The sequence below is a fragment of the Mesocricetus auratus genome, unplaced genomic scaffold (genome assembly GCF_017639785.1).
Source record: "Mesocricetus auratus isolate SY011 unplaced genomic scaffold, BCM_Maur_2.0 Super-Scaffold_100707, whole genome shotgun sequence".
Lineage (NCBI taxonomy): Eukaryota > Metazoa > Chordata > Mammalia > Rodentia > Cricetidae > Mesocricetus > Mesocricetus auratus.
Genome location: NW_024429269.1, coordinates 3417491 through 3441916, shown reverse-complemented (window position 1 = coordinate 3441916; position 24426 = coordinate 3417491). Strand labels below are relative to the sequence as shown.

Below are 24426 nucleotides of genomic sequence, written 5' to 3'. Positions count from 1 at the left end.
TTCAGTGTGACAGTCATTGTTGGACTACCTGGACTGCATGCTATGTAAGTCATTCTAACAACTGCTTTTAATATACATATTCATTCTACCAGTGTTCCTCTGGAGAACCCTGCCTTATACAAAACAAGCACCTCATACACTACTACCATGTGCCAAGGGGAGTTTCTTTACATATCCCAGCAGACCTTGCAGTGGTAGGATGTAATTATACATTGTTTAAGCTGGCAAAATACAAGTTTGAACACTTGTTTATATTAAAAAGTAATTTACACACACAAAAAAAGGTTAAATGTTTTGGTACAATTTAAGGTGGCTTACTGAAAACAAGAAAAGTAGATGTGAGACTACTATAAAAGACTTGGGGGAAGTAAGGACATTAGAATATGACTCACAGGATGTGTCTTTAAGATCTTCCTTCATTTTAGGGTTGGAGAGATGGCTCTGTAGTTAAAAGTACTTGCAGCTCTTACAGAAAACCCAGATTCAGTTCCAGCACCCACATGGCAGATAACAACTGTCCAACTAACTGTAACGATAGTTTCAGAGGATTCGGCACCCTTTCTAGTCTTTATGGGTACTGCATGCACGTGGTACACAGACATACATGCAGGCATACACATAAAAGAAAAATGTAAAAGAAAAAAATCTTCCTTCATTCAAAAAAAAAATCTAACTTGACATCCTAAGTGTATGGTATGTACAAAACACCCTGATATACAGAACCAATTCATGTATTCCAGTAATATCAGACTGTGCCCAAGACCAAGTTTCTGGGTCCTGATACTACTGTTAGTCTAGATGGGAGAATTCTTTGTTGGGATGGGAAGATACTGTCACTGTTTGCCCACTGGGTAATTAGAGCACCTTTACTTCAGTACTGACAATCAAAACAGTCTACAAGCACTGTCCAATGACTCCAGTTGAGACCTACAGCTCTGTATCGGTTAATGAGAACAAACAGTCATATATTTTGATTAAAATGAAATACTTAGGGATTTTTTTTTTTTTTTTGGTTTTTCCGAGGCAGGGTTTCTCTGTGGCTTTGGAGTCTATCCTGGAACTCTCTCTGTAGATCAGGTTGGCCTCAAACTCACAGAGATCTGCCTGCCTTTGCCTCCCGAGTGCTGGGATTAAAGGTGTGTGCCACCAACGCCCGGCTTAGGGAATCATTTTTAATGATTTTTGCTACATTAGCTTTTTTCATTACCTGACTACTCTTGTTCAAATGACGTCATTGAAGATGACTTTTGTACAGTTATCAGGAAGCTAAAACACAATCATTCAACATGTAAACTGCCAAGGAAGATAGCTTTACTTGATTTTCAGTGATACTTAACTTTTCCCTATCTTTTGCTGATGTAAAGACAGAGGCACAGGATTACCAACTAGGTCAGCCCAGGAAGCAAAGGTTGAAAGGGAAACAGAAGAAACACTTCCCAGCAGGTGGGAGAAGCACACAAGGACAACCAGTACTGTCATCCCTAGCCTACTAGGTCTCATTCCCCATTAAGTCACCTGCAGGCCCACAGCACTATACAAAAGAGGCTACCACATGTGATTTCCAAGTTTTAGTGTTCACTAGTGAATGGGTGGTCAAAGTAGATGACTATTGACTTACTTAGTGATGTACAAAAATTTTAAAACCCAAATGAAATAAGTCTGTAAGTGAGGAAACATAGTAACACATCTAGTAGTGGCCAGATAACTGAGAGTTGATACAAATGAGGGAGAAAACAAAGAGAACAGAGGGTTTAGTCAACAGGAAAATTAAAACCCCAATACTTGGGAAAGGAATCCAGTTCAGACACAGGGAATGAAGACTAAACCACTGAAAATGCAACATGCCTTAAAGTAAATACAAAAAGTTATGATTGTAAGTAAGTCTGTAAGCAGGGCTTAGAAGTAAATGGACTACACGAGTGTGTCAAGATCCACTGGAAAATGTCTCCTCGGGAGGGAGGATTTAATTGGGTTTATTACATAAAATCCTAATTGGTAAGACAAGGATATGCAAACATGTTCACTGAGTAACATGACAAATATTAAGAGGGGAAATGTTAGAAACATGGAAGGAGGGATAACTCACCTAAATGTAATACACAAAACATCTTTTTTTTTTTTTTGGTTTTTCGAGACAGGGTTTCTCTGTGGCTTTGGAGGCTGTCCTGGAACTCACTTTGTAGACCAGGCTGGCCTCGAACTCACAGAGATCCACCTGCCTCTGCCTCCCAAGTGCTGGGATTAAAGGAGTGCGCCACCAACGCCCGGCTTACACAAAACATCTTTAGGGATAAAAAAGTAAGATACCATTCAAAGAGGAAAGGAAATATTAAAACTTTAAAAAGCGCAGGGATCAAAAACTGTCAACAGCACAATGTGAACTTAAGAATCCATACTTACATGACTATCAATAGTCCGATGAAAATCATATTAAGGATACATTTTATGTGCCACGGAAAAGATTAGGGGAGAGGCAGGCAGGAAGGCTAGTTTTATGCTGCAATGATCTCAACAGGCATTTATGTGAAACATAATTAAGTCCTATACATAGAGAAAATTGAGACAAGAATAAACACACAATGAAAAAATATTAGCTAGAAAGGTGTTGCTTGTACCTAAGGGTTAAGGAGGGCATGCAGTTGTCAAGCTTGGTGGCATGCACCTTGACCTGCTGAGCCATCTCACTGGCCCCAAACAGATACTGTTATTTACCCCAGTTTACCAAAGGAGATAATGAAACACATGCAAGTTTAAACAATGAGTAAGTTGTAAAAATCAGAGGGGATCAGAAGAATCCTGCTCCAAAGTCCATGTTCCCCAGCAGCTCAATGGTCTAGAAATAATCAAGATTCTGAAAACAACAGTGATATACTTTGGGGAGTCGGCAAAGGAATTAATTTTTTATGGCAAGATTTAAAGATGCTTGATATTTTAAAGGTTTTACATACACACAGCAATTAAGAAAAAGAGCTGATGAAGTAGCCATTGAAGAATAATAATGGTAAGGATAATAACTAGAAAATTAACCATGCTCACCCAAAGCCTTCTTCATGTCAGAACTTACGAGCGTAAGCAACTAGGAAAGATGACACACATTATTTAGAAAAAAGCAAGAACATATCTAAAGGAGACATTTTAATATACTACAGATCTTAACGACTACCTCAGATCCAAGTATTACACTGTCTGCATTTTCCAAATGTACTAGATCAATTAGAATTATTCAGTGTGCTTATGGAGGAGTGTCATATCAATTAGACTTATCTAGTATGTTTATACAAGAGGCACACTCCTAAGCCCATCCCATGTCCTAAAATCTGGAGTTAGCACTCAGGAAAATAGCATTTTAATATCTTTCTGGACAATTTTTCTGCAAACATAGCTGAGGTCTACTTCCTTTCGTGCAGTCCATGTGCTTACATCACTTTGAGTCCCAATTACTTTAGCTCCTTTCCTTTGTAATTGGACTGGGTTCTTCTAGACTCTTAGCTGATGATGTTTGATTTGTGTTTTGTCTAATATTCTTGGGCTGATTTGTAATAATCTAAACTTGACATTAGAGTTTTCAGTGTTGAAATTCATATTAACTGCAATATTGACAGAGGAACTTTTAAAATGCTCTAGTTCCTTTCCTAGGCACTATGGTCCTCTGCTCAATGTAACATAAGGCTGATAGATACTGTGCTGAATGAACAGACAGGCCAATTCTTCTACCGCTGAATCTCTGCAGAACAAGATGGTTTATATGGTAGATTTACTAGCTCAAGTCCTATTTATTGCTTCTCAAATAGAAGGCACAAATGTACTAGTTATGTTTTGACCTACCACAAAAATTTATCTTTTCCCTTTATTTTTATTTTATGCATATAGGTGTACTGTCTGCATGCATGTCTATGCACCAAATGCATGCAGTATCTATGGAAGCTAGAAAAGGGTATGAGATCCTAAGACTGAAGTTACAGACAGTGAACCATGTGGGTGATGGGAATTGAACCTGAGTCCTCTGAATGAGTAGCCAGTGCTCATTTTCAAATACTTTATTTTACTTTACGTATATGAATATTTTGCCTGATGTATGTCTGTACCACATGTGTGCAGTGCCTGAGGAGGCCAAAAAAAGAGTATCAGATTCCCTGAGGCTAGAGTTATAGACAACTGTGAACTCCCATGTAGACGCTGGGAATTGAACCCAGGTCCTCAGGAAGAACAGTCAATGCTCTTAATCCATACTACCTTTCCAGACTATTCCAGACTCATAACAGATTTTATAAGGAAATGGTTTCCATACTAGAATATAAGTATGAAATTAGACTCTAGTTGCTACTATAGTTAGGAATCACCTAACATTCCTTATTCTTCTTAGAGTTGATGGAAAATAGTAAAAAAAAAAAAAAAAAAAAAGAGCTGCTTTAATAAAGCTTACTTCTACAGTCCATTCTGCCATCTTTCTGGCTTGCTTGAAGTAACTAGGGTCAATTACATTGTGGGTCTTTTGCCATTCCTTTGCCATTTCCTACAATTGATCCTTGAAGAAAAGAGTAAGGGCAATGAACTCATTTCTGTATCACTGAGTAGCTCAGCATACACTCCCAGACTCAGTGTGTTTGAAAGCCCTGTTCAAACCCTTCCACTTGCTCTCTTACCTCACAAAAGGGGACAGACATGAAACTCATTGTCAGTGCATGCAGATTTCTCTCTTGTCAACAGAACTAAAAGAACACTATCACCACTAAGAGGTAAGTTTAGTTAAAGAATCAGTTCCAACAGCACCATGGTATACTACACCCATATATAAGTCAACGTATTGGGGAAGAGGAAGACTACAGAACTCAGCAAGGCAGACTGAGCCAAAGGCAGAAGTAAGAAATAGATAAGGTAGGCGTGTAGAATATACATGAATCACATATTCCAGATTAGGAGACAGAGACTGCTTCTAAGACTCCTAAGTGTTCTTCATTTAAGGGCTAGTTTCTTCTGACCTCTACCCATGTATCCTGGCAAGTGTATATGTAAGTATGTGCATGTCCAGATACACACACGCGCACACACACACACACACACACACACACACACACACACACACACACACACAAATAAATCTAGTTTCATTGGTACCAAACAGCTGTACCCCTTTGAGGCCAAATAAGTTCTAACTAAAACAAACTTATTTTAGAGTATACACCAAGAAAAGCAATGCTGAAACTAGGTAAATACAATGGGGGAAAAATGTACCAGGAAGAAACTGAAACCACAGGTAGCTAAAAGCCCTGCATAGATGAATCTGGCTAACCAGGAAGCTCCACTGATACTTATCTTATTCTTGCCAATGAAACACTTTCAAGTTCATTTTATAAGTTTTTCCCCCCAAGGCAAATTATCAATGCTGACAATTAATAAATCTTTCTGGTACCCAAACTAAAGGTAACGATATCTCCATCTCTCCCTCTTTTGTCCTTTAAATTTCTCACTTATTTCTCCAGAAATAATTTCAAAAGTACTTTCTTTGAAGCTAATTTCTATCTAAATCCAAAATAAGACTGCCATGAGCCTCACATGAGCAAGTCCACACTAACACCAACTGAGACCAATATGATATTGAATATAGGTGTAACTTTGGTCATCTGACACAGATTCTGGCATCATTCTGCTTTGGTGAGATATGTACCAGCTGGGCATATAGTGGCAAGCGCCTCTCAACCCAGAAGTCAGCGGCAAGGAAAGAGAATCAACAAAAGTTCAAGCCAGTCTAGGCTACAGAAAGAAAAAAGCCCTTTTTCAAACGAGATAAGAGACGGGAGGGGGTGGGAGGGACTCATCTTAATTTTACACATTTATAGACAACCTCACTATCACTGTTAAACTTCACTAGCAAAGTTTAACGGGTACTGACACCATAATTCCTTATTTAAGCAAAGCTTATTCATGTTTTATTGCTGTTGTTTTGGTTTTGTGACCCAGGGCCTCTTGTAGCCCAGGCTGACCTCAAACTCACCATGCAAAGGAAAATTACTTTGAACAACTAACCCTCCTAGGGCTTGTTCTGTGTTGTGTTGTTGTTTTCAACTTCTTTGTTTGTTTGTTTGTTTGAGACAGAGTAGTCTGTCTCTGTGTAATTCTGGCAGGTCTCGAACTCAAGAGATCCAAAGACCTCTGCCTCCCAAGTGCTGGGATTAAAAGCATGTACTACTACAGCTCAGCTCAAATTCTTCTAACAAGAAAACTTAATTGGGATTTTTCATAAAACTTTCTACCTGTACCAAAGAATTTCTAAAATATTTCAGGCCAAAGAGTGAAATTCCTGATCCAACAATTGGTTCTTGTAGTGATCTAACTGAAAACGTCCCCCTTAGACTCATGTATTTGAACACTTATTAGCAGTTAGTGGTAATAAGTTAGAGGTGGGTTGAGAGTTTAAAAACTCCAGCCATTTTCAGTTTGTTCTCTCTACTTTGGGCTTATGGGAAAGCATGTGAGCACTCAGCATTCTACTCCAGCTGCCATCCTTGCAGACACGCTTCTCCACCACGATGGACTCTCTCATGCTTCTCCACCACGATGGGCTCTTTCTCATGCTTCTCCACCACGATGGGCTCTTTCTCATGCTTCTCCACCACGATGGGCTCTTCCTCATGCTTCTCCACCACGATGGACTCTCTCATGCTTCTCCACCACGATGGACTCTTTCTCATGCTTCTCCACCACGATGGACCTTTCCCATGCTTCTCCACCACGATGGACTCTCTCATGCTTCTCCACCACGATGGGCTCTTTCTCATGCTTCTCCACCACGATGGACTCTTTCTCATCCCTTTGGAACCATAAACCCAAATAAGCTCCTTCTTCTGTGAGTTGCCTTGGCCATGGTGTCTTATCACAGCAACAGGAAAAGCAACCAGCACAGTCTTAATTCACAATTATAACACAGAACAACAGACTCTAACAAAGAGAGCGAGTATGCCCCATGTGTGCTGATGGGTTACTTCTATGTCTACGTTTTGGTGGTGGTTACATGAACCAAGCGGTAAAATGCATAGAACTATGTACAAACATTGTACTGATGTCAGTTTCTAGGTTTGGGGGTTCTCTGTTTTGTTCTGTGAGGTTTTGGTATTTGCTGATATCAGGGGCTTGCACATGCTAGGCAAGCACCCCACCACTCAGTTATATCCCCTCCTCTTTCTGCACCATACTGAAGTTGTTTATGACATAACCAATAGGGCAGCTGAAAGAAGGGTACAACACCCTCTTCTAGTTTTGCAGCACTTTTCTAAATGATACAATATAGCAAAAGCAATCTAAGGGCTCATGTGAGGCAATCCTATGAAGAAGGTTCTCTTCACAGTCCCATTCTACAGATGAGGAAACTGAGCTATAGTCATTTAAATCACTTGCTCAAGGTTATGCAGTAGAAAGCTGCTTTTGACACTGGTGGAATGACTCAAAGTTTGGATTTATTTGAAAGGCTGCAGAGCCACTGAAGGATTACAGGAAAAGTATGGCTGACAATCAAATTCTCATTTTATTTTGGCAAGATCCCTCAGGTACCAGTGTAGAATGACTAATGAAAAAACAACTGCATGCAACAAGATTAGTTAAAGAGACTGATGTAATGAGTCAGAAACAATGAATTAAGAGAACAGCAAGAGAACGAAAGGAATATATGCAGACAGCAAGATCAGTTCCATCTCATGACTGCAAGGCTTGACCAGCCAAGCCAAGAGTGTCGGGATTTAAAACTATTACTACTCCCTATCAAAGTCACAAGTCACCATTTCAGTATTACATCATCCTCAATTCAGCAGAACCCACAAACATTTGACTTTTCCCTGTATAAAAACTGAATCTTGGGCCAGCAGGTAGCTCAGTAGTTACCTGCTAGCAAGCCGGAGGGACCAAGTTCAATCCCCAAGACCCACATGGTAGAAAAAAGAGCCAACTCCTATGAGTAGTCTTCTAAAACCATGTGTGCACCATGGCAGGTGTCTTTATTCACACATAATAAATAAATAATGCAAAAATGTGACTATATTCATTAAAGTCACTGTTCCTTTGTACCTCCATACTGCTCCTTAACCATGAAATTTACTAATGTTTCTTATATGCCACCTATGGGCCTCTGGACAAAAGATGGACAGAACTACCAACTATATTGCCTTAGTTTGCTTTTGATTGCTGGGATAAAGACATCTTGAGGAGGAAAGGGTTATTGGCTTACACCTCCTCATCACAGTCCATTATTCAGGGAAGTTAAGATAGGAACACAAGTAGAATAGGAATCTGGAGGCAGAAATATAAGGAGAGATCACAGGGGGACCTGATTACTGGCTTGCTCCTCATGTCATATCTTGCTCCTTATGGTGTGCTCCTCATGGTTTGCTCAGTATGCTGTCTTATGCTTTGCAGGGCCACCTGTCCACAGGTCGAAATACCCACACAGTACACTCGACCCTCCTCTTATCAATTAGCAATCAAGAAAATGCCCCACAGACAATATGAATGAGTATTTTCTAAATTGAGGTTCTTCTTCCCATTTAACCATAATCTGTGTCACAGTGACAAAGAAAAAAACAAAAACAAACAAACAAGCAAACAAAAACAGCCAGTAAATATTTTAACAATAATCAACAACCTAATGAAAATCTTAATGGCCTCCAAATGGACTACAATCATTTTATCACTTGAGTTAGGTGCACCTGTCTTGAGTCAAATAAAATAAAATAAAATAGCCAATCACAACAAAGCTAAACCATTGCTTTATAAATCATTTAAATTGCAATTTTTATCTTTTGTTCACAAATGTCTTTAAAATAAACCCACAACACATTCCTATATCAGAAGAGTTCATAAATAGTGATTAACTAAAACCCAAAAGTTTTACATCTGATGATCACTAAGAGAGTCTCTACTCCTTACCTAGGATGGATGATGGGTCCTTAGTCTAAGTGAAGGCCATCTTGGACACTGCTGTGTCTAGAAATCTGAGTCACACACTAATTATTTAGAACTAGCTGGAGAAAAAAACGTCAGACTGACAGGCTGGCATTTTGTGACAGGCTGGCATTTGAGAGAACTATGGTTTGGCAGAATCTGTTAAGATGATGGTTTATAATGATAAGGAAACATATAATGTGGACAGCATGAATGGTGATTTCTCTTTGGTCTCTGCTATTTGTGGGTCAGATTTGTTTTCATGGCTGTAGGTCTGTCTGATACACACACACACACACACTTTATATATGTTTGGCTACATATATCAATATGCATATATAACATATTCATATAGGACATGAATATGCTATGTTTTGTATTCATAAGTCTTGTATAAAGTTGTACTAAATTGAAAAGAAGAAAGGAGCCAGGCAGTGGTGGCGCACGCCTTTATTTCCAACACTCGGGAGGCAGAGGCAGATGGGTCTCTGTGAGTTCGAGGCCAGCCTGGTCTATAAAGCTACACAGAGAAACCCTGTCTCGAAAAAAAATCAGAAGAAAAGAAAAAAGAAGGAGAAGGAAGAGGAGGAGGAGGAGGAGGAGGAGGTGGAGGAGGAGGAGGAGAAGAAGAAGAAGAAGAAGAAGAAGAAGAAGAAGAAGAAGAAGAAGAAGAAGAAGAAGAAGAAGAAGAACCAGAGGTTAACAGAAAAATCTAGCCAAAGAACAGAATAGTAAGATTCTGGAAGCCAAAATACCTGCATAAAGCAAGAATGAATGAACAAGCATAAAGCAAGAAGGAATGAACAAAACCCAGCAGTTTTCCTTGGTGCTTTTAAGGCTGACCTATAAATGTCATCATCTTACAGAGTTGAGAAGTACACCAACTCCTATTTGTGAAAAATAACATTTTATGATAAATTTATAATTTCCAAGAGAAAGAACCCAAGTTTAAAAACAATAGACAAGCTGCAGTAGATGAACCCAAGGGTAACCCTGTTTTTGACAGAAACAAGGCAACCAACTGAAATTTGAAACCAGAGACAGAACTAATATGACATACAGGAAGACTCAAAAAGAACACATTAATATACAATATACAATGAATGAAGTGAGCAAGAATACCCACCAACACTTAGTATTAAATTGCCATAATAGAAGAATGTGGTCTTTGTTACGATTGGTGTTACAACTTAGAAAAATAGAGATATTAAGTTTCTACTTGGCTAGAAGATGAAATGCACCCAGCAGCAGGAATGAAGCCCCTGGAAAAGCATTCAACACATTGCTCTGGGTTCCTTTCCTTGATGCACTTTCCTGACTAAACAGTGTTCCATATATGCCATGGACAGACCAGCAGCAGATTGGTTAAAAACAGCTTGCATTTTCAACTTCCCGGAATAGAGGCCACATTTTTTTTTAGAAATGATCATATTAAAATAAGTCTGTCTTTACTGCTACATGATAAATTTTTAGAAATTATCAGATTAAAGTAAGTCTGTCTTTACTGTTACATGATAAATTTTAAGCTGGACAGGCACCGATGCCCTGACTCTACTCTTTTTCATAAACCATATGACGTTCACACACTGAGAGTGTTTTACACTTTAGCCTGCAGTAAAGGCTTTACATCATTTTAATGCTCCAGCTCAAAAAGAATCACCCGATGAATGCAAGGAATATTTCGTGTACATTAAGCTATTTTTACCAGACGACTCGCCAGAAAAAGTTTAACAAATGTTTTTCCCATAAGTAACCTTACATATCCATTGATGAAAATAAACAAAAAGAAGATTTGAGGAAAGGGCAGATGAAAAAAACTCATTTTTCTAGATTGGAGCATTTCAGTTTGACTTGTCTAAAATGATTACTAAACAGTTAAAATGCCACGACTATTAGAATACAAGTAAGCAAGTATTATATTGTTACATGGAATTTTCAAGTTTTTGAAAATTAATGTTTCAGGTTAAGATAAGGCTTAAAACAAGTAATTCTGAAAATCCCCGTCTTCAACGAACCAAAGGCTCAGCTTGGCATAAGCACATTCAATATATGAAATTCTATTCAGGTCAATTTAAATAGATAATGCTCAACTTCATGCTAACACTCCCCTTATCTGTGTGAAGGATCAACAGCAACAATTTCAAAACAAAGGCTAAACCTACCATAAAATCCCAGTGTATCTATGTTACTTTCAGATGCTATGGCATCTAAAAGCCTCTTCCTGATAGGTAAAACATTCAAGAACTGATACATTCTGACCAAATATATAAATACGTTAAATTCTCAAGTCAAATAGAAATGATACCAACTATTCTTTCCGCTATTTAAATATCTGTGATACAACAAAATTAACACAGTTACTGAAGAAGTTGTATTTTGGACTGAGGGAGTACAGAATGTATGATCTTAAATTCTCCTGGTGTAAGGTTATTAAATATTCAAGACTGTGAGAAACAAGAGATGTTTCATTCCAACTCTAATTGAAAACTGAAAAATCAGATTTCCTAAACTTGACTTACAAGCATAATTCAACCAGATCTAGCAACTTAGTTGTGCAATTTTAATAAGTTTAATGCAAAGCAATAGAAATCTTATTTGATAATTACTTGTGGCACAAATGCAAAATAACAACAAATTCGGGTCCTTTTCACTTACTGATGCATTTTATAGTGAAACCACAAAATGCACAACCCATTTTGGCACAAACTAAGGGAAAAAAAAGCACAGGAGGTATTATGTCCATCAGGAAGAGAAATGTTCTGTGCCAAGGAAGGAAGGAAGGAAGGAGGGGGAGGAGGAAGGAAGGGAAGAAAAGATAGGAAAGGAGTAGGCGAATGTTTCCATTATCTGTAGGTCCCCAGAAAAAAAGGAGCACGTGACTGTACCCTATACAACACACAAGGTCTTTTTTTAAAAAACGCATCAGACAAAATAGCAATCACTTTTGTCATTCAACTTTACATGGCATGTATCGTTACTGCTAGGTGAAATTCTTTGCTTCCTCACTCTTCCAGACCAGTTTTCAAGCAAATGTGAGACAGAGCAGGGTGGGGTAGAAGGAAAATACATGCAGCGCCTTCCAGCGCACCACCAGCTCTTTCCCCGAAAATAATTTCCAACAGTCCTTTTCAACTACGAAAATAAGTCGCCTATCTGTCTCAGGGCACACAGCAGACATTCTGTCTCATTAGACACCGATGCATAAGCCATTTAGCACTCCAGACTCCCAACCCCGCGTCCCCGAATTTTAAATGACTGGCAAGCCACTGAGCATGAAGATGACAAAATACCTTTACTTACTGTTTCGGGGTGAAGGTGGGCAGAGGACTCCTTTCAAAGTAGCCCCAATAGTGTAACCAAAACACGGTTCCGGAATAAAATATTAAGAGACACTTTTCCTTCCCCACCTTTAGCTGCGGACTTGAGGAGGCAAAATGCATCTCCACATCACATCATTTGTACAGTCCTGCTGTCGGGAGTTTAGGGTGGAGATTGGCCCAGAGAAGGGCACGGAGTGTGAGCTAGCCACTAGACACGAACGAGTTGCCGAACCCCCCCAAAACCCTCCACAAGGTCCACAGAGCAAAAGTCCAGCCCGGGACTCACGCATGCTCCCCAAGTCCAGGCCGCTTATCTTCGACTCCAGCTATCTAACTTACCATCTACAGACATTCCTTCAAGACGAGCCCAGCACCCAAGTACACGTCACAGTTTAAAACAGCGAGACACTCCCCAAACAAACCAGCACACCTCGAAACCACCTCACAGTTTCTCAAACTCGCAAGCAGGAAGACCCCACCTCCAGAATTCAAACCTTCCGCCGGTCCTGGAGACCAGGGAGAAGTTAGGGAGCCGCCGTCGCCTCTCTACGCCCGCCCCTCACAAACTGCCCCACCCCACAGCCCGCGCACCGCTGCCCCCTCGGGAGCCCCCTTCTCCCCCACTTGCCCTCCCCCCACGTAGCCACTCCAGAGACCCATCTGTGGCGCCTACTCACTTTCTCTCCCCCCAAACCCCTCCAGGACATTTTTTCCCCTTAAAGTAATGAAAGAAGTGAGGAAAGAGACTTAAGGCAGTCCGGGTCGCCAACGATCCCACTCACCTCGGAACCCCAGCTGAGTTCTCTGCACCCGGGCTCAGCCCCCTCCCCAGCGTCCCAGAGCAAGGCTGAGGGAGGGAGGGAGGAGGAAAACGGGAGGGGGAGGGGATTTTCACCGCGGGGCGCCCTGCGGGAGGGGCTGAGGAGGGCTCCAGGCCCGGGCAGGAAGAGCAGAGGGGGGAGGGTAGCCCCCTATCTCTCAGTCTCCCCCTGAAAACCTCGCTTGTCTCAATCACATCAGACTGACTGTCTTTGTCTGGCTGACAACCGCCATATTGATAGCAACAGCCCCGCTCCCACCTGCTGCCGCCGGGCATCCCTGGGAGTTGTAGTTTCCGGTTCCCTAGAGGAAAAGCGCAGAGCCTGGGGTCTGAGGCCCCAGGGAACTACAGCTTCCAGCAGGCATTGCGCCCATACGCCTTCCCACAGGGAAGAGGGGGAGCCGGGAACTGGAGCCTTGTGGACTACATATCCCAGAATAACATGGATTCCAGCTCGGAATGGGGGTCATGATTTCATTCTGGAATGGAAAGGAAGGATGAATTGGCGGCGGCGACGAATTTAAGCGGACAGAAGGAGGCGTTTAGAGAGAAAGGGGAGGAAAAGGAAAGGCGCTCACAGGTCCCATAATGCCTGCAGTAAAACTACATTTCCCGTGATGCTCCGGAAAATGCGTGAGAAGGGAAAACTCCAAGTCCCGCGATGCTCTCGGCGGCGGAGATTGAACCGGAAAACGCTTCCTTGCTTTGAGAAGTGAAGAGACTGGTGCTGAACAACCAAAACTCCGATATGAAACTGGTGAGTTTCCGCTCCTAAGTCAGAGGGCAAAGGTAATGCTGTGTCCCTTTGGACTCTGTGGCCTCCACCATGACTTGTCGCAGAGATAAGTCAGCAGATAGAAAACTAAAGTGAGGTGAACTGTGGCAAGCTGGATTTTGCAGTTGAGATTTGAATTCCCTCTCGCATACACCCCACACTTGTCAGGCTGTGTGGTAGGTCCCTTTGGCCAAACGTGAAGTTGAATATTGCATTTCTTCATCCTCGAGCAAAGGATGAACTCAAAAACTTTGATTTGGTCGTGTTTCTCAGCGCCCACCTGAGAGTTGTAATAAGTCATCCGCTTCTTTCCACTAGATGGGCTCTTAAGTGGATTCCCACTCAGGCATTACTCATTAAATGTCCTGCTACTCCTAACTGCTTTTCGAATTATGAGAAAGCGGTGCTAGAGGGTGCCCGTGAAGGGTTTAGCCAGAGCAGTGTTGAAGCATTCCAGTTTAGGACCTGCGTGAAATAAGCAGCTCTAGTTGGAACACGCTTTCTGGAGAAGTCACTGTGAGGCAAAGCTCAAACCCTGGAGTTAGGCAGACTTCTCAGATCTTTGCTTTGAGCCATTTTACTAAGCATGCCATTCTAACAGTTTGTCTTATTCAAGTGTAATGGCATAAGTATTAGAGTAATAAGGAAATTGAAAGCAGGTGTGAAATGCTTGCTCTCAACCTCTTAGACCCCATATTGTCACTGCCAACTTATTGTAGAACTTCATAATTGCTACATGGAGGTAGATGTCCTCAATGAAGAGTGAGGCATATTTGGTCGGTTCTGTTTGAGAAGGAAGTGGTGTGCAGATGCTTATTCCAGAACAACTTTTATGAGTGTATCAGAGTTTATGGTTTTTGTTTTGTTTGTTTTTTGCTTTACTCATAAAATCCTCTTGCTTGATTTACATGCAAGGTTAAAATGGGAAAGGAACAAACGAAAAATTAGCCTTTTACTTTCAGAATCAAAAGCTGACATCAGGGAAAGGAAGCAGTCTAATTAACACTCCCTCTCTCTTCAATTTCAAACCAAGTGTAGATTCCATAATTAATTCAATAGTTGAAAAATAAGTGATCTGTAATGCACGATTACTGTCCATACATCAAAGTGGTTTCAAAAATAGTTTCTCAATAGGTTAAGTTTGTGTGCTGTGCCCACCAAAGGGTTTTAATAAATTTCTCATGCCCTTAAGTTTTACCACTGTGCACTGCTTTAGGAATGTGGAGTTAGGGGCAGCAGGTTTGGCTAGAATGCATGATGCATTCTTTGGGTTTGGTCTTCAGCATGGGGATAATGAGTTACATCATGAAACATGCATATGTTATTCAACACGTTCATGTTTTTGAGATGAGACTTCCCGAAGTGCTTTTCCCCCACATGGCTCATGGGGATAGCCACATCTCTCATCGATTCTTTCCCCCTTACTATGATGCTGTTCCCTTAATGGAAATTTCTTGAATAGGTCTGTTTTTCTATCTCCTTACTAATACTGCTTTTGAGGTGGTTTGTTTCACTTGGCCACTGAAATTCAGTAAGACCTTCTGTCCTGATTAGTTTGTGTTTTTGTATTTCAATCTGGGAAGATGGCCCTCAATTGAGGAAATGCCTCTATTAAGACTGTAGAGCATTTTCCTGATGGATGAATGATATGAATGGACACAACCCACAGTTGTGGTGTTGTCCCTGTGCAGATGTTCCTGAAGCTGATAAGAAAGCAAGCTCAGCAAGGCATGGAGAGCAAGTAGTAAGTTGTTACTCTGTAGCCTCTGTTTTAGTTCCTGCCTGCAGGGTCCTGTTTGAGTTCCTTCCCTAACTTCCCTGATGATGGACTGTGATCAGAATATATAAGCCAATTAAACCCTTTTCTTCCTTCCTTTTGGCAAGGTGTATGTTTTTGTTGTGTTTTATTTGTTTTTTTCCTTTTTTATTTTGTTTTTTATTTGTTTGCTTGTTTCAAGACAGAATTTCTCTGTATAGCCCTAGCTGTCCTAGACCTAGCTCTGTAGATCAGACTGGCCTTAAACTCACAGAAATCCTCCTGTCTCTGCCTCCCGAGTGCTAGGATTAAAGGTGTATGCCACTACATTTAGCAAACTAGAGCACCTTCTAAACTGCCTCCCTGCATTTAGTCTTGACCTCTCAGAAGAGTTTATTCTCTTCTGAGGAATTTCAACATTGTTTTTCAATTGCAGAATCCCGTAAGAATCACCTTAGTAGTTTCTTTTGCCTTACAGACAAACTCACTATCTTTAACTTGGTTAACTTGACCCTGAAGAATATGGTCCTGCTTATATCTCTACATGTAGTCTAAGGAGCCTTCGCCATTAATGTTTTTATTCAGATCTTGTAGGTCATTTTCTAGTTCTTTGAGTCTACTGTTTTCTTTGTCTCTGGGAATTTAAATATGTTACTTTGCCTACCATTTTGTCTTTTCTTATTTAATGTCTTCACATTTCAGGACACTATTTAAATAACATTTTCTTATATCAGACCACCCTGGTACGTGTTTTCATGGCACACCTCCTGCTTGTTGAACTTACAGTTATTTCTTTGTGTTTGCCCCCCCCCCCCCCCCGCAATGTAGATGTTGTACTCCCAGAGACTTAAGACATAGTTTGACTTCACTGCTACATGAATAATTTCCCAAAGACTGCCAAGGTCTGTGCAAATGCGGGGAGAGAGATAAAGGGTGAATTTGAGATTATAATAAACAGTAACCTGAGTAAAAATAATAATTCTACTGTTTAAAAAGTGTATTTTTATTTTGTGTGGGGGGGGTGGATGTTTTGCTTGTTAAGTCTGCACACCAGGTGCACGCAGTCTTCATAGAGGCCAGAAGAGGCCACTGGGTCCCCTGTAGCTGGAGCTACAGATGGTTGTGAATCAAACGATGGGTTCTGGGAGCTCAACCCAGGTCTTCTGCAAGAATAAGAAGTGCTCTTAACCCCTGAGCCACCTCTCCAGCCCTGATGGCTGCCTTTTACAGAGCAGGCACTGTGTGACAGGCAGTGCACTGAGTGTTGGCACAATACATATTTTGATCTAGGTGATAGAATTCCATTTTACAAATTAAAAATGTGAGTTTCTGGGAAGCGAAGGAAGAGACTCCAAGTTAAACAAATTAAAAGTCAAAGAGCGGGGTCTGAATCCATGTCTCCCTGGCTTAAGAGTCCACTGCTCAGTGGGGGCAGAGTCAGAAGCATCACAGTGCTACATCAACTCTTAGAGGAGTGCAAACTGAGATACGTTAAATTTAAATTGCAGTTTGTTTAGGGTTTAGGTTGCAATTTTTTTTTTTTTTTTTTTTTTTTTTTTGGTTTTACAAGACAGGGTTTCTCTGTTTTGGAGGCTGTCGGTCCAGCCTGGCCTCGAACTCACAGGGATCCGCCTGCCTCTGCCTCCCCAGTGCTGGGATTAAAGGCGTGCACCACCAACGCCCGGCAGGTTGCAATCTTTAAAAGCATTATTGGTGTTGAGCGTAGTAGTACACATCTGTAATCCTGTTACTGCAGAGGCAGAGGGATCTCAAGTTCCAGACCAGCCTGAGATGGTAAGACATCATCTTAAAAACTTATTTAAAAACCAACTAAGGTTTTAAAACCTCCTTTGTAGACCAGGCAGTGCAATCCTTTAATCCCAGCACTTGGGAGGCAGAGGCTGGTGGATCTCTGTAAGTTCAAGGCCAACCTGGTCTATAGCCAGGGTTACACAGAGAAACCCTGTCTCAAGAACAAATAAACAACAAGACTTCCTTTGTAATACTAACAGGCCCCATGTCGTACCAACTGAGTGAAACCAGCATTCTTTAGGTTTTGTCTTTCTTTGAAACAGGAACTCTGAAGCCCGTGCTAGCCTGCAATTCCCTACCTGACTCTGTCTTCTGGAGCTGGGGTGGAGGGTGTCAGCTGACGCTTCAGCTCAGTTGGCTTTTTGTCTGTTTTCCGTGTGCTCCATAGCTTCTGTGATAGGGTCTCTAGTTTTCTACCCTTGCACGTCACTTTCTTTTTCGACATCTTTATTTATTTGTGTTTATGTCCTTGAGTGTGCCTGCTTATCTGTATGTGCACATGTTTATTCGGGAGCCCACAGAGTCCAGAAGAGGAAGTTGGACCCTCTGGAATTAGTTATAAGCCACCCAGTGTGGGTGCTGGGAACCAAACCCCAGTCCTTTTCAAGAGCAGCAAGTGCCCTTAACCACTGAGCCATCTCTCTAGCCCCTTTCACATCATTTTCTTTGTAAAAATGTATTATTTTTGTGTGTATGAGTGTTTCTCCCCATACATGTCTGTGCACCATGTGTATGTCTGGTCCCGAGTAGGACAGAAGAGAGTATTGAGTCCCCAGGAACTGGATTTATAAACAATTGTGAGCTATCCTGGTGCTAGTAGTCAAACTTAGGTCAGGTCTTCTGGAAGAGCAACAGTGCTCTAACCACTGAGCAACCTCTCCAGCTCCTTGCACATACACACTTAAGACATTGAGTGCCATAAAAATATCTGAAGAGTTCCTAGTAACTGACTCGAAGGATTTAATGACTACCAATATTATAATATGCATTATTCTGGAAGCTGTGCTTAACAAAATAAATTCATTGGTGTTTCTAATTAATCATTTTAGGAGAGATAGAAATTGAAAGTATATCTTCTAAATTGACACATTTTAGAGCACAGTTACTTTTTAGTATACGTTGAACCTAATAGATATACCCTAGAGTTCAGTTCAGCCTATTCTGGGAAGAAGTCACCAAAGTCTTTAGCAAATAGCCATAAAATGTACTGAGCAGACTGACATCAAGTGAGCTTGAAACACAGTGGCCAGGCATCTGGTCATTCAAGTAAGTGAAGATGAAAGTGAATGAACATGTATGGGGTTCAGGAATGCAGGATCCTTCTGATGTAGTCCCAGCGACCAACAGATTCTTCCAGCTTGCCCAGTCCACAGTCATTTATTATGCAGCCACAGTATATCCTTAACATTCAAAGTTTCAACACATTCCCCTGTAACTATGCAAAGAGCTGTGCATGGAATTAACTTACCATTTTGCTGAAACACAAACTTGAATGTGGTACTCTTGTGAGTGAGGTGCCTGGCCTCTGCATTCCTGACTCTTGACAGCTGTTGTCACTCTCTTGTTAAAGTCCTGAAAGGAAGTTGTTTTGCTGTCCATTATACTGTACTTACTGAATTCCAAGAAGGGAATTCTATACTGCTGTTTTATTTAAAATTTAAAACTCAGAAAAGCCACAGACTACGACCAATTTCTAGGCTTCTCTTTGTGCAAAACTGTTCCATTTTTACCTGTTCAAGCTTAACTCACCATTACTCCAGGGAAAACAGATAGAACAAGGAACCAGATTGATGGACCAATTCACTGGAGGACAAGCAGGACGCCAAGTGCAGTTGTGGATTACATTCAAAGTCTTTGTTTAAAACAGTGACTCCTCCAAGGTCATTTAACAATTCATTAGAGGCTACCAGTGTGGTTGATTTTCTCCTTGACAGAGTGACAGATTCTTTGGTTCCCTTGAACTTGAATCAGGAACAGAACATCTTTTTCAGTAAATGATAGTCCTTTAAATCTCCCCAGAGTTTGCTGCCTGTGTTGCAGTTTGACTGTTAAAATGTCAAGCTGATTTCAGGCATTCCCATTTCTCCTCACCCGTTGATTAGTGCGCCCCCCTGTGTCCCTCTGGTGTACTGTCATGCTGTGGTTTTTGAAATGTGTGCTTTTTATCACAGCCCAGTAAGATAGGTGTTTTTCTTTCTTTGTTTTCTCAAGCTCTGGAAAAAACCCTGTGTTGCACATGCAACACACCTTGTATGGTAGTGCCCTGTAAAAACTAGACATTTTACATTTCAGAATCCTAAACTGTTTCACTAAAGAACTGGGGGTCTTTTGTTGTTGTTACCAAGGCAAAAACTATATAGATGACAGAATTTTTTTCCTAGTAAGCAATAGTTGAATATGGATTGGGGGCGGGGGCATCTGCTACTGTGGTTCCTCAGCTAAGCCAGTGCTGCTCTGATAAAGTGGCCCCTTTCATGTTACACGTTGCCTGAGTGGCTACCTTGGTAGTCATAGCCCTTTACTCTTTTCTCTAATGGTCAGCAATGTGTATGTGACAACTCACAAGCAGGAAGGGTGCAAGCTCAGGGAAACCTAGCCATTCCTGGTGGAAAATTTGTTCCTGGTTTGCTATATATCAACAGAGATCTAGGAATAAATCATCCCTCACAGCTCCGTCTTCACTCATTTAGTCACTAACACATATTCTGGGACACCTCCTTTGTACTAGGCAGTGTTCGAGATTCTGGTGTACTGCAGAGAGCAGAACAGATGTATTTCCTGCCTTTATAGAAATGTAGCGTGCTGGGTTTGCTGTAAGATTCAGACAGTGTTCACAGTGAGTGCCATGATAAAGATACATTGTTGATCACTGGCTTAAGTATTCTTGAAATCAAATAGTAGAGATTTTAGTTTTAGTTGTAGCCTGTAATATACTTTCTTAAATTTTTAATAATGTCTAGCCCCCCCCCCAGATTTCCATTATTCTGGCAGTATTCAAGAAAGCTGTTGACTTTTTCTTATTACTATAACTATCTCCTTTCCCTGCTCTTACCCCTTATCCTCCTTCTACAGACTTTCTTTATATTCAGCAAAACATACCTATAGTAGTGGTTGTGGATATGGAAAAACATCTCAGAAAGGGGAGCTTCCATCAGATAAAACTGTGGTGCCTCTGGGCAGGAGGACACACACCTGTAACCCCAACACTTGGGAAGCAGAGACATGAGGGGTGATGCAAATTCAAGGCCAGCTCAATCTACATGGTGAGGTTCAGGCTGGCCAGGGATATCTAATAAGACTCAGTGCCCCACCCCTGTTAAACAAACTTGTTCAATAAGTAGCAAGGTACCATAAGCAATTTTTAAAGGATGTTTTCAAAAGATCTCTAGAGTGGCTTTGAAAAATGCCAATATGTGAACATTAGGCATTAAGATGAATGAAATTATGGGATCGAGCAGGTAGGAAAGAGATGTGAACAGCAAAGATCCTCCAAACATCTGGAAAAGGCCAACTAGAAGCCAGGTACTGATATACCAGGTAGGACTTCAAAGCAGGTAGAAGCCAGAGGTTCTGAGAAAAAGTAGGACAGACACAGAAAAGGCAGAAAAAGGACTAGAAAAAAGCTTTTTTTAGATGTTTAAATTTTATTTTATGTGTATGTTTTGCATGCATGTATGTCTGTGTACCAAGTACATGAGTAGTGCCCAAGGAGGTCAGAAAAGGACATCAGACCACTAGAACTGCAGTTATAGACAGTTATGAATTTTGGGAATAGAACTCTAGTCCTCTGTAAGAACAAGTGCTCTTAACTACTGAGCCATCTCTCCAGCCCCTAGAGAAAGCTTTTAAGGGAAGAGTCTGCTTCAGAACCCCAGGATGTTCAGTGATCAAGATGAAGACCTCACTGTGAGAAAAGCAAGTTTAACTTGTCCCATGATGTCATATGTATGTCCGTGCCTTAAAGATCTGAAATGTTTGTTAATTGAAAGCACAACTAAGTGAACTTTTGTTTCCTTGATGATACAGTCAGGCAGATAGTATTCACAAAAGCATCTCTTGTGAAATTAGTGCTTCTTTTTGCTCTTAAAGTAGGTTTTTGTTTTTTTTGGGGGGGGGTTTGGTTTTTTTGTTTTTTGGTTTTTCGAGACAGGGTTTCTCTGTATTGTTTTGGAGACTGTCCTGGAACTAGCTCTGTAGACCAGGCTGGCCTCGAACTCACAGAGATCCGCCTGCCTCTGCCTCCCAAGTGCTGGGATTAAAGGTGTGCACCACCAACGCCCGGCTCCAGTAGTTAATTTTTTTATCATTTGTGTTTATAAAAGGATGGAGAAAGTTTGTAACAAAATGACTGGCATAATCAAATTTTCAGACTCATGGTTTAAGCAGATACTGTATTTTTACAGGGGTTCTCTGTGACTTTGGAGGCAGTCCTGGAACTAGCTCTTGTAGATCAGACTGGTCTCGAACTTAGAGATCTGCCTGCCTCTGCCTTTGCCTCCCAAGTACTGGGACTAAAGGTGTATGCCACCACCTCACGATGTTTCTGGGAGATTGTTAATCAATCCCAAGTAAGGAAGGAGAAAGGCCACCAAGCCAAATAATCATGGCCAAATTAATCAAAGCAAGCAATATTAAAGCAAGCTTTTCTATTTATGTACATAAATATGGGCTGCCTCCCCCTAAGACAGAGTTCAGGAGGTCAGCATTGGATGTGAAGAAAACAAGGTTTTTATAGTTCAGGGGCAGGAGGTTTCCAAATGGGGGATTTGGCAAGCAAAATAGGTGAGGTTACAGGAGCAGAACATAAGCATAACAAGTTAGTCATAATGACCTGAAACAAAGACATGATTGTAAGGTGGTCCTACAAGTAGTAACCAAAGCAACCCTTTTGTAACAAAGGTAGGGTTGCAAGATGTTTACTAACTTTATGAAACAAAGGCATTCCTAGAACAGGCAGTGAACATGAATGAACCTAGAATGTCTTTACTATAAGATGGCTTTTAAGCCTAAGGATGAGGCAGGCTGGTTCTTGAACCTCTGGGCGTGCCTGTGAGGGCTTGTGTTAACTGAGAAGGGAAGACTTGCCCATAGTGGGTGGACCATGGATCAAGGGCTGTAGAGCACTAGCAAGCATGCATTTGTCCCTCTATTTTGATGTTGATACACTATGACAGCTATTTGAAGCTTGTGTTGCATAAATTACCTGCTATAATGGTTTGTACCTTGAAGAGTGCCTAAAATAAGCCCTGAGTGGCTAAAATAAGCCCATCTCCCTTAGGCTGCTTTTGTAAGGGTGTGCACCTCAGCAGCAGGAGAGAAGCTAAGGTAACACAGTTAGGCCTTCTAGTTTAAGGCTTCCTTCCCACGTTTTTTCATTATGTGGAAATATGTATATAAAGCAGTAGTTTTACAAAAGCTATTATAGTATTTACTGGGTTGAGATTTTTTTGTATTTTAAAACACATTCATTTAAACTGTGTTTTTAGTGAATTTACAGTTACCTATCATCACAATTCATTTCAAAAAAGACCCCTTATGCCTCTTATCAGTCAACCTAATGGGCCCATGCAACCTTTAATCTATCTACTCTTTGTCACTAGAGACTTGCCCTTTCTGAACTTTTCATATGAATTGGTTCATATACTATACAGTCTTTTATGTCTGACTACTTTCACCACCACAAGCAGCTGTAGGAAGTTTTAATTGGCATACTCAACTTCATTTGTGCACTGTTGCCTAAGATGGGAGAAAACATTCACAATGTTAAATTTACCATTTAACCACTTTTAAGCAAGCAGTTCAGTGGCATTAAGTACATTTACATTGTTAAGCAAACATAACCATACATTTCTAGAATATTACTTATTTCCTACTCCCCTAAGCCTCTGGTTGTCAGCTATTGTCCTTTCTGTCCATGTGAACCTGTCTACTCTAGGTACCTCCCATCAGTAGCATACAGTGTGCCCTTTCTGACTGTCTCATTTCACTTAACAGTGATTGCAGGGTTCATCCATGTTGTCACATGTCAACCTTTGAGTAATGTTTTGTGATGTAGACCACATTCTGTTTAGTCAGACCTTTTATGTACTTCAGATACTGTGAGTACAAATACTTGTTCAAGTCCTTCTTTTCAGTTTTCTTGTGTGTTATTTTTGTTTTCAGCTTGTACTCAGAAATGAAATTGTTTTTTGGTGTTTTTTGTTTGTTTGTTTTTGTTTGGTTTTTCAAGACGGGGGTTTCTCTATTGCTCTGGAGGTTTTCCTGGAATTTGCTCTGTTGACCAGCCTGGCCTCAAACTCACAGAGATCTGCCTGCCTCTGCCTCCCGAGTGCTGGGATTAAAGGCATGCACCACCATTGCCCGGCTGAAATTGTTACCCAGAATTCTGAATTTAATTTATTGTGGAGCATGAGAATGCTCCATAGTGTCTGTTCCTATACCATTGTATAATCCACCAGAAATGCACAAGGCTTATGGTTTCTCCACATTCTTGCTAATACTTTTCTCTTTGAGCTGTTATTTTAGTGATAGCCATTCTATATATGGTAGTTTCAATTTGCATTTCTGTAATGATTATGCTGAGACTTTCATGTGAAAATTTTTTGGGTTTTTTTGTAAAGCATCTGCATTGTTTTGTTTAGTTTTGATTTTGAAAGGCTCTGTAAAAAATTATAAACAATAACAAAAACTGGAGAGTTTCTGTCTTGGACTGGTGTGGTGGCACAATGTAATCCCAGAATTCAGAAAATGAAGACAGGAGGCTTAGGAGTTCAAGGTCATCCTGAGCTACACAGTCATTTTCACTCCAGCCTAGGCTACATTAAAATCCTATCTCAAAAAAAAAAAATAAAACAAAACAAACAAAAAAAAAACCTAATTCCCTTGAGACTGGAGTGTTTGCTTACTGATCAAGAATAGTTGATACACTTGCAAAAGACCTGAGTTCAGTTTGTAGCACCCACATCAAACTGTAATGCCAGTTCCAGGGAATCCAAGACCTTTTTCTGGCCTCTGT

General features: G+C 40.8%; 1 protein-coding gene across 2 annotated transcripts in view; it reads left to right on the top strand.

Moving 5' to 3' along the window:
* Positions 1–13549: 13549 nt before the first annotated feature.
* Ints9 (integrator complex subunit 9) overlaps positions 13550–24426 on the top strand; it is an 88621-nt gene continuing 77744 nt past the window's right edge. For both annotated transcript variants that reach the window (XM_040740737.1, XM_005075256.4), the window contains exon 1: positions 13550–13825. Coding sequence is in view for 1 of the 2 variants with exons in the window: in XM_005075256.4 (XP_005075313.2) it covers positions 13817–13825 (9 nt within the window). In the remaining variant the exon portion in view is untranslated. The remainder of the gene's footprint in view (positions 13826–24426) is intronic.